At 32.3% G+C, this 17,873-nt stretch overlaps 1 protein-coding gene across 1 annotated transcript in view; it reads left to right on the forward strand.

Annotated features, from left to right (window-relative positions):
* LOC136974448 (nischarin-like) overlaps nucleotides 1-17,873 on the forward strand; it is a 36,231-nt gene that overhangs the window by 3,697 nt on the left and 14,661 nt on the right. The window contains exons 2-3 of the mRNA XM_067269352.1: nucleotides 6,161-6,244; nucleotides 12,698-12,877. Of these exons, the coding sequence (XP_067125453.1) occupies nucleotides 6,161-6,244; nucleotides 12,698-12,877 (264 nt within the window). The remainder of the gene's footprint in view (nucleotides 1-6,160; nucleotides 6,245-12,697; nucleotides 12,878-17,873) is intronic.

The raw sequence follows: 17,873 nt of genomic DNA on the forward strand, positions 1-17,873 counted from the left end.
TGTTGTTTTAACTTGCAACAATGACTATTCCAGTCATATTAAAACCATAATTTTTATTTCCTGTGTCAATCTTTTATAACCAGATAAACCAAGTAACTTTGCAACAAAACTTACATATTGCCAGAGTGCTGAATTTCAAAAATGATCTAATTTCATTCACTTTTGAATAGTTATTTCTTGAATTAAAAGATTAATTTGTGAGAACAGAAAAGAAAAAAATTTCATCAAGTTATGTAACTTTACTGGCTGTTATGAGATTTTATTTGAAAAATAACTTTTATATTATTAATTATTATAAAATGGCAAAATACTTAATTTTGAGGGTAGTGATGAGTTTTATAAAATATTGTAAATGCTAATAACAAGTAAAGTCTCCAGTAAGTCTGATCCTTCTTGAGATATGACACGACTCCCTGTAGCTTCCCTTCAACCTATAACCACTAAAACTCAATAGCATTAATGCCCTTTATGCATAAGCTATTGTGCCAAATTTTAGTTTTTAATTATTTCTTCATCCAAGTACATTAAATAAAATTGATGCCAATGAATATGGAATTTTATTATTATTTATTTTTTTATCTTTTACTTTTTTGAGTTCATGGGATCGCAGAACATCCCAGATTTGCAATTTGACATAATTTCAATATATTTCCTTGTTATATATATGTCACTGTGAAAGACCGAAATTAGAGAATGTTGAGATTCTCCGGCGAATGTCGATACATAAGAAAGATCGTTGGTGAAAGACCGAATATTTGGTTATATTATTAATGTTACTTTAGTTTAGGTTAGGTTAGGTAAAAAATGTCCCTGGGAGAAGCAGCTGAACTAATTCTAGAAGTGGAAGGCAAGGCTAAACATGCTGTGATTGCAAAAAGAAGTGTTCTGTGACTAAATGCTAGGAACAATATTTTTATTCAACATTCACATCAGTGCATGCCGAATGTTGACATTTGTCAGTGTAAGTGAGAAATAATGATATTTAGCAAATATTTCGTACATACACGAAACAGCTGTGTGAATCTCGACATTCACCAAATTTCAGTCTTTCACAGTAACATATACATAACAGCCAGGAAAGTAAAACAAATGGCTATCAGTGAAAGGTTAGTTTATCTGTAATTTTATTTATATAATTGTCTTCTTGATAATTTTCCAAATAATTAAAAATAAAACTACCCAAAAATATATAAAAAGTAAAATTATATTCTATAGTACTTTCAATGAAATTTCATTGTCAGACGAAGATAAATATCATCAATTAAAAGTAATCAATTTATTCTCTTTGCCTGATTACAGACAATTAAAAATATTTTGAGAAAAGTATGTTATAAAAAGGATTTTGTATGATTTTCCTAAATGAAAACTTGTTTTTTTTTCTACCAATAAAGTTTTTTTAAAGATTATTTTATGTTTGATTAAGATGTCATCCTTAAGTCAATATGGTATACAAAGGATCAATAATGATTAAAAATATTTGACCTATAAAATGACAACTATGTAGAGACTCAGTTCAGTTATTTAATTAAAAAAAAGATACCAAAGGTACATAACCGGTGCCGTAATACATAACCGGATGAAATATAACAGAGTTACAATAAATATATGAGTTACAGATATGTAAATTATTTAACCAGAATAAAGCATAACATCAACTACAAATATAGTGACATGTAGACAAAAAAAAAAAAAAACAGACACAGAGCACAGAGCACAGACAATAACAAGCATAGCACGAACAATTTTATAAACTAGAGGCGTCTTCGCCGAGACGGTAAACTTGCAATAATTGTTTGTAAAATTGCGTCGTCTCTTTGCTGCATATGGACTTTCTTTAGCATCAGTTCCATTTGGTCCAGTTGTGTTTGCAGCTATTCGTACCTTTCTCTTCAATATTGACGTCAAATTCTACAATTCTATTTCATTCACGCATCTCACTATCGTTTTCGATGTGTATTTGACGTGAATGATTGTCACACTCTTGAAGCACTCTTGAAGTACTCTTGGAGCGTTCTTGAAGCACTTTCTTGGCACTTTTGTAGGACTCTTGTAGCTCTTTTACGATAAATACACGGTGAGCTAGAGTTAACGAAATCCAGGAACACACAATATGGCTGTTGGCAAAGAATGAGATCAAATTGATTGATGATAGAAGTTAAGATAGAAGTAGAAGCAATGCTTCTACCTATATTGTATTGCAGGAAGCTAATTTAGTCTTAGGCTGTAATTCCATAGTCAGTTCTATTTATTAGATTGGTTTTGATTCTCGTGTATACCCTACAAGAACTATCTCTGGCATTATGCCCAGCCATGGTGTGTTCATGTCTACAGTTACAACATACCGGAGGTTGGTCTATATTTGTGCATTCGTTATAGGTATGTTGACCAGAGCAGTGGCTACATGTGGGCATCTCTTGGCTGCACATTGCTGTGGAATGGCCATACCGACAACACCGAAAGCATTGGAGCACTGGGCAAAAATCTGTTGTTTTACATTTTGACCATTGAATTGACAGTTTTTCTATCTTTAAAAGTTGATTTCTTAGACTAGGTGTTACCTGAATAACCCAATTGTTGTAATATTTATTTTTCCTTCCCATTCTGAATTTCGCCCTGAAAGCCTCGTTGAATTCCTCTTCCTTATATGTTTCACTGATAAGGTCATTTTGTCTGTAAATGTACAATGGTAGCTCTTCCCTAGTAATCTCAGTAGGAACTGAAAAAATGGCCACATGTGGCAGCAATTTCCGAGGCTTCCTTATCAATAATTGGGGAACTTCTGTAGCTATGTGCCGCTCAAGCTTAAGAGCGTTTTCAGGGTTCCCAATCTCTATAGCAACTCCTCCACCTCCAATGTTTCTCACTTTGTCAATTCCAATACCTAACTGCGATGGTTTGACCATCTCAAATAATATCTGCCGCACTTTATTGCAACTTTTCTCGCTGTCTTTACTGTATAGGAGAAGTACCTCCCTGTTTGTTCCTAAGTGTCTCAGTCTTTTATCAGTGTTAAAAAGCTTGCCGTTTTTCAGAGCTTGACTATAGTTTCTTTGTGGAGGAGTGTCTGTGTGTCTGTATGATGCCAAGTTCTCCAGTTTTTCTTGAATGTATGTCTGATTTTTAAGAATTTCTGAGATGGGGGCGTCAGGCAAGGCCGCCCCAAGGCCACTCAAATTCTCCTGAGTTGTCTTTAGAACAACTTTATCTTTTATATTAATCAGTTGTTCCTGCATATGTATTTGGTTGTTAATGATGTCAGAAATTGGGCCTTCGTTCCTCAGCTTATCAAGGCTTTCCTCAATTTTTTGAGCTTTCGTTAAGATGGAATCCACATTTAATTTATTCATAATTTTTGTAGAATGTTGAATAATTTGGGCATTAATTCGATTTCCAGTTTCTCTTAGAGACTATGTAGAGACTGTTAAAAAATCCTAAACTAAAATTTTCTCAATTGGCAACCATTGCCAATTGGGCAATTTTAGTTTAGGATTTTTTCTTTCTTGTTGCCAAGTTGCCATCAAAAATAGCCAAACTGATGATTTTTCACTCAATATTTTGAAAAATATATAAAGAGTGTGTTATGAATGAAATAGTAAACTTTTATAGATATATTAAAAATATTTTATGAAAAAACATCACAGACAAATCATCTGAAAAGTATCTTATGGTCCTTTTGCATACACAGCAGCTTATATAAAAGTTTTAGTTCACCAAGAATGAAAACAGTTGTTAGTTTCAAACCTATGTACAAAATATTTTGTTAAGTTTCAAAATGTTAAGAAAATTTGAGTCTTGAGTTCATTTTTTCTGACAAGGAGAGGGCCAGACATTCAGGTGTCTGATTTGAACGAAACTTGGTGAGCATATAATTCTAAACACAAGTAGCTCTTTATCAAAATAATAGGATCCACTTCTCAAGCATTTCTGAAAAACAGGCCTCTGAAAATTGAGTGTTTAGCTTTTAAAAGTCTCGAGTCTTTTAAAAGATTATTAAGCTTATACTTTTAAAAAGATACTTTTGCTCATGGTTACATACCATGACAACACAAACAAATAAGCTTCAGACACTACTGCAGATGGACAAAAAAGACCAGTTTGGTATGAAAGTAGGTTTCATAGTTGCAATGTTGCATAGTTGCATAGTTGCAAATATAACAATACTACCATATCTGAAAATTAATATGAAGATTTTTGAAAAATATGAAAAATTTTATTTTAATCTTATACAACAGTTAAATCTACAAAGATTGTTTTTTTCTAAACAGGAAATGACTTCATGTTTTTTAATCTCTTGTTTTATAAGCTTTAAATGTGAGGAATAATAATGCTAAAATTGCAAAGGTTTGAGCCTGTATAATGTAGCTCCTGTGCTTAGCGTGTTATTCACTTGGCTATCACCATTGTAAGTTTAGAGCTACATGTTCACTGAGTTATGTTTTAATCAGAGATATGAATATCTGACCCTCTCCTTGTGAAAAGGAACTTCCAGAAATTTTTCAGGATTCCTGGAAATTTGGTCCTATGTATTTCTGTACCAGAAACTAAAATCTGTTTATGACTGGCAGTAAGTCCAAATTTGTATTGAAGTGCTCTTGGCCTAGCTGGTTTCCCTATGACAAGGAGTAGTTTGTGCTTGTCAGATGCATTGAACAAGAAAGCAGTGTTGTGTGTTCCTTTCTAGGTGACCTGTTGCTGCATCATTCACTCTAGATGCCAGCCAGTGTGGTGCCTGGTAACATCTTGTAGCACAACCCAATCTTAGCATTATGAACTTGAAACAGATGTAAATAATTGTTGGCAACAACCTATGCAAACAGAACTTTCTTTCAGTAAATGCTGAAGCTTGTTGCTAGCAAGCTTCAGCAACAGCATTTACTGAAAGACACTCCAGCCACTGAAAGCAAGTTTGTCGTCATGATCTTTCCATCTTCCCAATCAACTGCACTAGTAGTAAATGAAGGGTTGCTATCAAGGGTCTCATTTAAACTTACAAGTTACTTCTTATAGCTTTTTCTGGGGAATAGGGCTTGATATAAGCATGCCTTGTTTTAATTGTTGTGTAAACTACATGTAAAGGGCTTCATCAAGAGATTCATTCTTTGCTTTTTTTGCTGTAGTACAATTATCTAATCTGTTTGTAAAGATCATTTAAATACAAAAATTTTAAATTTGAGCCCTGTTCTTTTTCCTAGTTGCAAACAGTTCATATAACTACTCCATATTCAAGAGCAGTATTTTTGAGAGGTTTGCTGTTGCCAGTTTTTGGCTTTTAACTTCTTTTCCATTGTCACAACCATTTTGTTACATGCGACATTGTAAATATATTATTTTGCAAATTATTCAATTAACTTTATTATCCAAACTACTGTTAAATGAATACTGTAATGCAATTACTGTATTTGAAGGTGAATTAATTTACTCAAAATTTAACATAATGTTATGTATATAACCTAGATTTATGGTGCTATAATTGGCAGATGACAATGATTTTCCAATTACATGGAGAGTTTGATCTTTGTGCATTATTATATTCTATGGTATGTACCCACAATGCTACGTCTTTTTTTAACAATTTTGGATAGTCGAGTTACAGTAGAAACTTTAAATTTCGTTAATTTCAGCTCTTTATGTGAATAAATCTTTTCTTATGCTTGTTTCATTAATTGCAAGTTTTTGGTTATGCTAAAAAGTATTATCATTCCTTCTTATTAAGTTTATTTTGAAATTTTGCACACACGAGTTCAAATAAAAATTAACGCAATACAACTTGAATACAATTCTTTGTAACACAATTCCACAAATAAATATTTAAGCTAATTGATTTATTAAAATTGACAGAGAAAATATTTTTAATAATGCTTTATCATTCTAACAAAATATTTTATACTTGGATGTAATAAAACAAAAATATTTTAAAGCAAATCATACACTCACATCGCAACACAAAAATCTTTAAACGTGCAGCCTTTTTATAATGTTTTTGGCCAGTTTGAATGGCCTTCCTCGGGAACAGAAAAATCGAATATGAGGAAGGCCATTCAAACTGGCCGAAAACGTTATAAAAAGGCTACATGTTTAAAGGTTTTTGTGTCGAGGTTTGAGTATTAGTTGAGTTCAGCTAGAGAAGAGCGCAAATCATATTTAAATGTACTTTTTATAGCTCTATGAAATTGAAGTTACTCTACAGACTTTTCATTGGAGAGTTAACCATCGTTACAGTGAATTTCGTGAACTACACGATAAGGTAAGATTAATTTGTTTTTTTTAATTAATTCAATTTTTATTCTTATTGCCAAATATCTTTTTAATTAGTTTATTAATTATTTTACAAGTATGAGTTAGGAATTTTAATAATGGCTTATAAAAAGGCCAACAATTTAAAACCTAGGAAGTAGCCATTGACTTTATAAATTAAATATGAAATTATCAACGACAGAAAATTGGCAACATTCCAGTGGTTGATTTTCAATTGCTGGCCATTAGAAAACCAGACCAGTGTTGACGAGCTAACCTTAAATATTCAAAATTTGTTGATAATTATAGTATTGGAGATTCAGATTGGTTGTCCAATGGTTGCAATTTTTCCAACTTTATTATTTGATATCTTACATCTATTTATATTAGAATAATTTTGTATTAAGTTTAATAATATGGCTGGAATCATAACTAAATTGCATGAACTTGTTTTTACTTATTAGTATTAAGGATATACACATTTAAATTCAACAATGGAGTATCAAGAAAAGTTCATTTGTTTATGTAGCCTGTTTAGCAGAGAATTATTCCACTTTCTATCATAATAGAATATTTTTTCCAAAATTATTAATATAATATAAAAGTAGAGTTGATGCAAATTGCTTTTTATTATTGTGAAATTTGTTAAATTTGATAAAACATTTTAAAGAAAAGAAGAAAATGGACAACACTATCAATTAATATAAGATGTTTTAGTAAAATATATAAACTATTTAAAAAACAAATATGCAAGAAAGTGTTTGAGGATTGTTTTGCCTCATGTCTGTTTCTACCAATTGATATAATTATTTGCATTATCAATCAAAAATTAATTTTGTTGTAAAATCTGTGTGTAATCTTCATATAATTATACATATCCAAAATTATTTTGTTTCATCATATCTTGCATTTATTGACTATTTTCTGTTTAAAATATGATTATGGTTTTCTAATGGAATTGCCTACTTGAGATAAATTTTGTAAGTTGGTTTTGATAATAAATTTAATTCAAACCATCTGTATAATTAATATGATTGTATTCATTTTGAATGCCATTTTATTATTGAAAAATTCTCACAAAAATAAAGTATTATTGTTTCTGTATCTGCCTTCTAGGTGAAATGGATTGTAATAAATCCCAATTAAAGTGGTAAAATTCTAACAAAATAGGATTGTTTATATATTTATTAATTTAGAAGCAAGTAATAAATTTTATGACTTGTTGCAATGACAATATCAGTTTTGTATTATATATGATTGTATGTAAAAAAATCAGTTATAAAACTTAAATTAGTTGAATCAAAGTGATCTTTTCCATACTAAAACAATCTAATTTAAAGCAAATAAAAGTAACAGATAGAATGCAGTTTTCTGTTTGAAATGCAATTGAACAATGTAAAATTGACAATAGTTTAGATTAAAAATTAAACGAGTAAAACGGCAAGGCTGTATTTGGGACAAGACTATGTCTGGGAGACTTACTACTAAGCGAGACCATTTTGACGCTCACGGCGGGTCTCATTCTCATTCTCCAATCATCTTTGGTATCGTTGGTTTTGAGCGCGATTATTCAAACTTCACCGGCCACAGCCACGACCACGAGGTCATCCATGATGCATTTTCAGTGAAATTAACCTATCGATTGTTGAAATTTCTCTCCGTTGCATGACACCCCAGGTTGAATTTTTGTCAATGCAAAAATTTCCCGTTTTTGAAAAAAATAATGGTGGCTATTGTATCGTTCCCAATTATTTTTTTTATTTTGCACAAACGAAATATATATATATTAATAAATGTAAAAAGAAAAGTAATTATATTTCAGAAGTTAGTTTTAATATAAAATTATAACGATGTGCCATCGAGTTTCAAAAAGTTCCGATGATGAAACGAGATATCTCCGGTGAATTGGTCGAGGTTAAGCATGTGGTGACCAGAAATATGTGGGGGAATAACACGGGACAGGTAAATGGGTTTTTTCCAAAAATTTGTTTGACAAAATTCGATTTCACAATATTTGTATTTCCAACTTACCAACGAGCAACGCATGCGCAAATCTCGCACTACTGCCTGTTTGTAGAGAATGTCGCCATTTTGTATTTTATTTTGTCTTGTTCTCGGTCCCCTGAGTACCCACAAGTCTGCTTTTTTTTATGCATGCATAATTTGGGCACCTAATACTCTGTGCCAAATTTCAACTCCACGCTGGCAAGACATCAGATAGTACGATTTTATAAACAAAACATAGTCTTGTCAACAAGTTATTAGATTAAACAGCCTTTTAATTGGATATATTTAAATGGTTATAATTGGTTATAATTAAATAACATATTTAGTGTCATATAGCTGACTGTTCAAAACTGTTTTAAACCTCAAAATGACAGAAAAATGAGATTTGAAAACATAGTTTTCAGTTTGTCTAATTACAATTAATTGATGGATTAAAGGCTGTTGTTTGTTCTATTCTTCTTATCCAGTTTGTCTTCTGTAATTATTATTATTATGTTGGGTTAAGTGAGATATACTCGGTTAACACTGGTGGCTGTGTACTATGCCGGACCAAAGTCAAGGCATAGTAACCAAAACAAAAATTAAAGAAGTGTATCAGTGTGTGTGTCTGTATTCAGAAATTTTCTCACAATATGACATGTATTCAATATAGTGGCCTTCTGTAGTGTGATGTATGTGTTTCTACTCAATTGTAATGTGCCCAGGCTTTTGTGTAGTGTGTGTGGTATGACACCTGTAGAGGAGAGAACAACAGGTACAATAAGCACCCTATCCATCCTCCACAGATGCCTTATTTCCTGGGCGAGTTCTGTGTACTTGCTAATTTTTTCAGTGCATGCGTTTTGTATATTGTGAGTGTTTGGAATGGATATGTCTATAATGTATGTGATTTTATTGTGTTTGTCAATGAGTGTGATGTCTGGTCTGTTGTGGTAAATTGTTTTATCTGTGATTATGGCTCTGTCGTAGTATATTTTGTGTGTGTTGTTTTCCAATACTGTCTGTGGAATGTATTTGTAGTATGGTTCGTGGATGTCTACTAATTTGTGTTTCTTTGCAAGCTCTTGGTGTATTATATTTGCTACTTGATTATGTCTGTGTAAATAATCTGTCTGTGCCAAGAGCTTGCAACCAGAGGTGATGTGTTGTATAGTTTCTGGCATGATGTGACATTTTCTGCATGTGTCATTTGTGAGTGTTGCATCTTTGAGTATGTGTTTTCTGTAGTTTTTAGTATTTATGACCTGATCCTGTATGGCGATCATGAATCCTTCCGTCTCCCCAAAGAGGCATCCCTGAGCTAACCAGCTGTTTGACGCAGTTTTGTCAACAAAATCCTGGGCCTGGTTGTAAGAATGCATGCCATGGAGTGCCTTTTGAGCCACGAGTGCTTAATGCTGTCTATGCTTTTTATATGTTGTATTGTGTACATATGTTGCGAGTGTAAATTTAATGGTGTGTTATTAAAGTCTGCTAGAGTTACAGCTTTATGTAATTGTGATGTTTCTTGTTTTTTGTAGAAAAACTTTCGCAGTGACTGTATTTGTTTGTAGTGAAGGTTAACTGTGTCAATCAGGCCATGTCCGCCATCTTTACGTGGAAGGATTAGTCTTTCTATGGCAGATTTAGGATGATGTTGTTTATGCTTAGTGAGTGTTGTTCTTGTTTTCCTTTGGAGTTGCTCAAGATCTGTGTGAGTCCAATATATAACTCCAAAGGAATATGTGAGTACTGGGATGACATGTGTTTATTGCTTTAACAATGTGTTTTGCATTTAACTCTGTTCTGAGAATAGCATTTAACCTACTTTGGTATTCTTTAATTAATCTTTGCTTTATTTGTGCATGTTCTGTTAGTTTGGCCTGTTGGAATCCTAAATACTTGTAGAATTTGCCCTCTTCCATGGATTCAATAATATCTCCATTTCCAAGTGCAAAATCTTCTTTCTTCAGGATTCCTTTTTCTATGTGAAGTGTTTTGCATTTATCTAGGCCAAACTCCCATTTGTATGTCCTTGGTATATGAATGTGTGATTTGTAGGAGTTGTTAAAGTTGTTTTTGTGCGAATGCATAAAGTTTTATGTCATCCATGTACATGAGATGTGACAGTGTAAACTGTGTTGTTTTTTCATGTCTGATATTGTAACCATATTGCGTGTTGTTTAACATGTTGGATAATGGGTTCAAGGCTAGGCAGAACCAGAGAGGACTCAAGGAATCTTATTGAAAAATTCCTCGCCTAATAAAAATTTGGTTTGTTTGTATGGAAGTGTTATGAACCCTGAGATGTAGTGTTGTTCTCCAGTGCTGCATGGTGTTTTGGAAGAATGTAATGAGTGATGGATGTATTTTGTACATGTGTAGAATATGTAGCAGCCAACTGTGTGGAACACTGTCGAATGCTTTTCTGTAGTCTATATATGCCATGTGTATGTTTCTGTGTTGTTTGTGTGCTTGCCGTAGAATGACTGAATCTATGAGTAACTGTTTTTTGCAACCCCTGTGATTTCTACGGCAACCTTTTTGTTGTTCCGTGAGAATGTCGTGTTTTTCAATATGTTTGTATATTTTGTTTGCGATACAGGATGTCAATAATTTGTAGAGTGTTGGAAGACATGTAATTGGTCTGTATTGTGTGGGGTCTGTGGTATTGTTGTTTTTAGGTTTCATGTAGGTGATGCCCTGAGTAAGAAAATTTGGCATGTCTTGTGGATTGATGATGATGTGTGTTAGGTGTTTAGCTAGTTCCTGGTGCAGTGATGTAAACTTTCTGTACCAGAAATTGTGAATGTTGTCTACACCAGGTGTCTTCCAGTTGTGTGCTCTGTTAACACTGTATTGGAAATCACGTATGCTTATTTCAACACAGGGCATAGTTGGTATGTTGTGTAAGTTTTTGTTCTCCTCCTCGATCCAGCCTGCTTCAGCATTGTGCGTGACAGCACTGGACCAAAGAGAAGACCAATATGTTGTGAGTTCTTCTTCTGTTGGTGTGCCACTGTGCTGTGTATCAGTGTTTGCTTTGTTATTAATTTGTCTGTAAAAGAGTTTTTCATTGTTTGTAAATAATTTATTTTGTTGTTTTCGTAGTGTACATGTTTTGTATCGTTTGAGTCTACGTGCTTTGGCAGCAAGTTTTTGTTTTAGTGTATCAATGTATTCTGTAATGCGTGTGTTGTGATGTTCATGTTTTGTGTGTGTTTTTATTTTCTTGAAAATGTTTTTGAGCTGTTTCCTTAATTTGGGTGTTATGTTGCTTTTAGCGTATTGTGTCAGCCTGCCTAATTGCTGTCTAATGTCATTTATTTGTATTTCTATTCTTCTCTGCCAGGCAGGCTTGTGGTGGAATTTTGTTTTCTGTGTGTTTGTCTGTGATTGTACTTTCAGTCCATGGTGTGTCACTACTGTGACTGCCCCAGCATAAACTAATGTATGAATGTCTGCGAGTGTAGAAATTGAATGAATGTAGTGTGGTAGTAAGTGAGTGTTTACATAATTTAGTGTTTTTCCTACTTCTTTGACGTGTTGATTTTTGGTATTCGTGGTCGTTGTGTGGGATCTGTGCCTGTATATTTAGTGAGTGTTTCCTGAAATATAAGTGAGAGCGTATTAACTAAATCCATGTCTATGTCCAGTGATGGACGAGGAAGTGTCTGTAGTATCATTAGTGGTAATTGTTGTATGTGTGTTATTATCAATGCTTGTTGCTGGATTATCCTGACAGGTTACATGATCTTCATTAATGTTAGATGTTTCTGTCTGTTGATGTATTTGATCAGCAACCTGTTGTTTGATAAGTTCAAGTGTTGTTTGTGGAATAAGGTTGTTATGTATAATTGTTCTTTTTTGATCAACAACCCTTTGTTCGGTGACAGTGAGATGAGGATACTGTTGTGTGAATCTATGGTGTAGTTGTTGTCTGTATGCTGTCATGTTTGTTTCGAGTTTTGTGATTGTGTAGTAAGTACGGATGATAAACTCGTTCATTTCTACTGTCCATTTCATCCGTTGGCGTGGTTTTCCAGCCTTTGTGGTCTGTGGATGTATTGCCACAGAAACACCAAGGCTGGGTTGGTTCCTCACATCTGTTGAGGGCATTGCAGTAGCCATGCTTGGGCCGGTGCTGCTTTCGCCACCGGTAACCAAGGGAGACTGTGGCCTATTTTTCGAACGTGAGCCTCTGCCTAACCCATGAACGCGGACCTTGTTAACCCGGGCAATGTCCGAGCCGGTATCACACTTTGTTATTATTATTATTATTATTATTATTATTATTCTATTAAATATTGCATAAAATATTTGTATTTTGAAATGTGATTTTATATGAGTTAGTTTCTTATTTAATATATTAACTATTGGGTTTAAGATGTTTATATTTGTACAGATACTTTAATAAACAAATTCTTGAATTATATATTTTTTTATTAAATAGTTGTTATAAAATTTTTTTTTTCAGCTAACAAGTCAATTTGGCATAGATAAAAATTTATTACCTCCAAAGAAACTGTTTGGAAATCAATCTGAGGTATTTATAAAATGTCGTCAAATGGATCTTCAGCTATATTTACAAAAACTGTTACAGCAATTTAAAGTTATTCCTTATTTACTGGCAGAATTTCTACATTTTCCAAAATACGTAAGCAATTTTTTTTTATTTATTTACTTAAAATATATAAAATGTATACAAATTTTACAGTACAAAAGTGTTTAATAACTTTGTAAAACAAACATTGTTAATCTAATATAAAATAAGCATTTTAATGAATTATTATTAAGTTATTAAATTAATTAATCTAAGAAATTTTATATTATTGTAATCTAATAATTTTAAAAAAAATAATTCTTTATATGTATGAAATGTGAGAGTTTGGCAAAATTTATTACTAATTTTATTAACAAGATGATCTGTCAATCTAATTATGATTAAACGAAAACTATAATTAAATATAGCTTTGTAAAGAAACATACTGTACATAAAAATAACATTAAATCTTCTTTACTATTTAAATCTTAAAACATTGCACTTAGTCAACTGCTTGATAGCTATTTGACTAATGGATGGAATTGTTGGAAGTGTTATGGGGTGTAGCATCCACTGGCTAAACTGCCAGAGGTTGGTGCTCTGTAAAGCGCATATGCCAATGCCTGTAATCTGGCAGTGATGAGCAAACCGTGGGTCGTGACACCCCGAGGGGTGGCCAAATTCAAAGAAATTTATTTGACAATAAAAAAATATAAGGCTTTTCTTCAACAAGTATCAGGTACCAGTAAAATAGTGAAATGAAATTATATTATTTATAAAAACAGAACTATATTTTTTTTTTTTACAAAAAGACAGAAACATAAGCGCAAATCCCAGAAAGATTTTCACTTTAACTTCGTTGACGATTAAAAAAAAGTCTACTGTCTATCCAGGGGTGGCCACAAAATTTCACACAAAATGGGGGGATTGGAAATGAAAATAGTTTGCACACACTGCTTAACACGATTCAAATATTTTCACCATGGAAGCTGTTCCATATTCGACAACACGGTGCTTCCATTGGGAATACCATGTACGAATTTATATTCAAATATACAATAGCAATTTTATCGTTGTTTTTCACATGTAGTATAGAAATTTGTAATAAGATACATAATGCAGTTATAATAAAATATTAATTTTAATTAATTCAAAGTATGTTAAAATATGAAAATAATCACGCAATATGTATTTATATTTTAGAAAATACGAGGGAAGCAGTGCTTCCACTTCTTCCATGGACAGCACGCCACTGTTATCTTAATATTTTCTAAATTATTATAAGAATTGCCAATCAAAATACCGTCGAGTGTGCATAAGTTGACACCTGGATAACTCGACACCATTGGTTAAGTAGTCAGTTTTCTGTGGTCCCAGCTGACTTACATAGGCATTAATGTTAAAAAACTCTGGTTTATTTGACACCATTTAACTCGTCACCACTGGATAAGTCGACATACTTTTGCTGTCCCACACTTCGATAGGTCGTCACCCCCTCCTGAAAAAATAAATTCACTCCGCACGTGTGGTGCGAACTCATTTTTTTTCCAGGAGGGGGACTCGATTTATTAATTAATATGTAAATAATATATTTACTAATATAATAATATATTAATATTATTAATATATATATACATATTAATAAAAATGCCTTAACATTTTATATATTTTTATGTATAAAATAATAACAGATAAACAAAAAGAAAATATACAATCTACATCAATGTCACACCAGAATCCAATTTTGTATTTACTCATGCCAGAGGCATTAAGAATCCTTAGATGTTATTTGCCAACAATTGACAATTGTGAAATAATGTTTTCAAGGTGTTTGTGATCGTTGAAAAAGAAAGTCGAGACAGTTAAGTGCTCAAAACAAACAACAATAAATGAATTTTTCAGTTTTTCATCTACAGAGTAATTGTAAATGGAGGACACAATGTATTGTAAGCCTATACTACTGTATAACGCACTACTGTATTTTATTAATTGTAGTTTTGTGGGTTTTTTTTTCCAACTTTGCTTTAGTCGACACATCGGATAACTCGACACATTTTCAATTCCTCTTGGGGTATCGACTTATGCGGAGTCGACTGTATTATCAAAAAGTTTTAAATTGATTATATGTAATTAAAAATCTGCAAAATAAAACCTAAGTACAATTTTTATATATATAAGAGTATGCTTCTACCGTATTTTTGCAGAATAACTGGCATGCTGGTTATTCTGCAAAGATACGGTAGAAGACCACTGGGGAGACCACAAAATCAGATATTTCCTGATGGTAAAACCAGCATGCCAGTTTATCCTGGGGAATGGTGGTTTAAGTAATGTTATAGATCGCTCTCTAGAGAGTACATTTAAAAAAAGTTTTTATTTTAAAACTGTCAACATTACATCAAAAACTACAATTATATGTTTAATTTCTTCATTTTGTCTTCTATCTAACAATATGTCATGGAACATTATCTGGATTTGAACATAAAAGTAATTGACAAAGATTTCACTGTTTGTTAAAAGTTGTATTTATAAAAGTACAAAATGAAGAATTCATTGGTAGTTTCAGAACTGTTGATGTGGAATTGTTTCTAGTAGTTTCGAGTCCAAAGCAATTCTGACCAGAACTATTCACTTCTAACTCTGGAACATTCGAAATTAAAATCACTGGAAGTGGAAGGTGTAACTTCATATTTGTCCTTTGTTGGATATGTATTTGAATTTTGAAAAAATCTGATGCAATTTGACTTCATTATTCTAATTTTAAAATTTCACTGGATGATAAAATTTTTCTATTAAATAAAAAGACATAGTCGCTTCCAAAAAACTTGGTTGATCACCATTTATTTCGTAAAATGTTCCAGAATAAAATCTTCAGACGACCTGACCTTTCTTTGTAGCCTACACAGCCTTCATTATTCTAGTTTTATCAAATTTGGGATCATTTATTTACTGAGCTGTCTGTTAGTGGTAAAACAACTATTACATGTAATGGAAAACTAGAGGACATGACTTGTTTTGCCCATATTCTACAAAATTGTACTTATTATAGAGTTTGCAGAAAAAAATTGCTGAATAGAGTTAGTTTATAAAAAATAATACAAGCGGGTGATTAACCTTTACGCAAGGTAAAAAATAATAAAAAAAAAGTTCTTATATCTTTGTTTTGTGTCAATTATTTATTTTAGAAGTAAAATAAACTGTTTATTTTTGTAATTTCCAGTATTTTTACGGAAACACAGCTTCCCTATCATCGAATGTCATGGCACGCCACTGCAAGATAATTGTCAAATGTAAAAACAAACTGGATATCAAAGCAATAAACAATCACTCAAATAACAAAAATCTATCATGGACACCAGAGTTGGCCAAAGTTTGGAATATATAGCAGCAATCAGGTGGCTTTGAACATCATTGAAAAGAGCAAAAGGATTCTATCACAGGGTCATAATCACAGTCCTATCAGCTTTTGCTGTAGTTAATCATGTATTGTAAAAGGATACTTGCACTTGTCTTATACATTATAGTGGGGAGAAGGTATGTCTCATGAGCTTGGAGAAACTAGAACTATATAAGGCTAATAAGAAAAATACATCCATAAACTTTAAGGATAATGATGGCTTATCACAAGCTTGGAGGTTGTCTTATTCTGAAATCTGTTTAATAATTTCTTCTTTGTATTTGCCTGCTGTGATGTTGAACATCACAGCAGGCATCAGAAGCCAATTCCATCAATGTTTATAAATTTTGTTTTTGAATTTCTGTTCTAGAATGTTTAAGCAATCATCATCAGGTTATTAAAGTGGCTGAAAATATTAGTTTTCATTTAAAAATTTTACTGAATTTTTGGTATTTGAGTAATAGTTTATTGATAATCGCCACTTTTGGTATTCTGTTTTGAATTATTTTTGTCTTACATTATCTAAGATGATTTATTGTTTATAAAGGTATTCAGCCAAACCTCAATAAATTGCTCTCTTGAATAGTCAATCCTTGTAAACTGCCAATGTATATTTGCAAAATGCATCAACTCCATAAAAAACCTTTCTGTACCATGAATTACTAAATGGGAAATTTTGCAAATAATATTGCTATTACTAAATCATGTAAATTGCAAGCACTTGAACACAAACTTGCATGCATATTACATTACTATAAATATTTCTTATTGCCCGAAGTCCTTCAATATAGTTCAACTTGATTTAGTGCCTGATTCATACACACAAATTTTGGAGGTAAATTGAAGTTTGACTATAGTTTATAAATTCATTACAATTTATTGATATTTTTATAAGGTGGATTTGTAAGTAAGTTTATAAGCAATTTATTTAATAACTTTTGTTGTTTATTTTGCTTTCTTGAATGCATATACATACTACGCATACATAAATAATGTTTTTATTTTTTTATGATTTTAGTTAAATTTTATATATGAGGGTGAGTCGGAAATTATCTGCAATGTTCTCAAACTTTATTGCAAAGTAATTGTAAAACAAGCCTTTTCATCATTTTTTATATAGTTTCCCAGCTTCTTAACACAATTACGGTAGAGCATCGATTATCCGACCCCCGATTAACCGACCGCGTTCTAGTCGGCAAATTCAAATGCCACTAGTGACGTGGCGCTACAATATTTGGTTATGTCTTGGCTACTTTAATATTATTTTTGTTAAATTTTTGCATGTTTTAGCTGGCAGCACTGGCTCGACCACGAAAGGGAAGCTAGTATTTAAACCAGGCCTAATACACTATACTAATAACGTATTTTTTTCATACTTTTCGGTTATCCGACTTTTCAGTTATCCTACCAACCCCAGTCCCCAATTAAGTTGGATAATCGATGCTCTACTGTACTCCATTTTTCCACATGCTTCTAAATCCCTGCAGAAAAGAAAGTTTTACTCTGAGAGATAAGCCAGATATGCACTGTTTCTTGGAAGTCATGATCTGAAGTAAATTGACAACTTCTTAAAGCATTTTTAAGAGGATCAAAAGCATGATAGTCCAAAGAACTGAAATTGGGACTACAAGATGGATAATCCACTATCTCAAACATCAGTTTCTAAAACGTTTCAACTGTCCTAATGGTGGCATAATGATGTGAATTATCAGG

Source organism: Centruroides vittatus, unplaced genomic scaffold, assembly GCF_030686945.1.
Source record: "Centruroides vittatus isolate TY-2023 unplaced genomic scaffold, ASM3068694v2 contig_349, whole genome shotgun sequence".
In the NCBI taxonomy this organism is placed as follows: Eukaryota; Metazoa; Arthropoda; class Arachnida; order Scorpiones; family Buthidae; genus Centruroides; species Centruroides vittatus.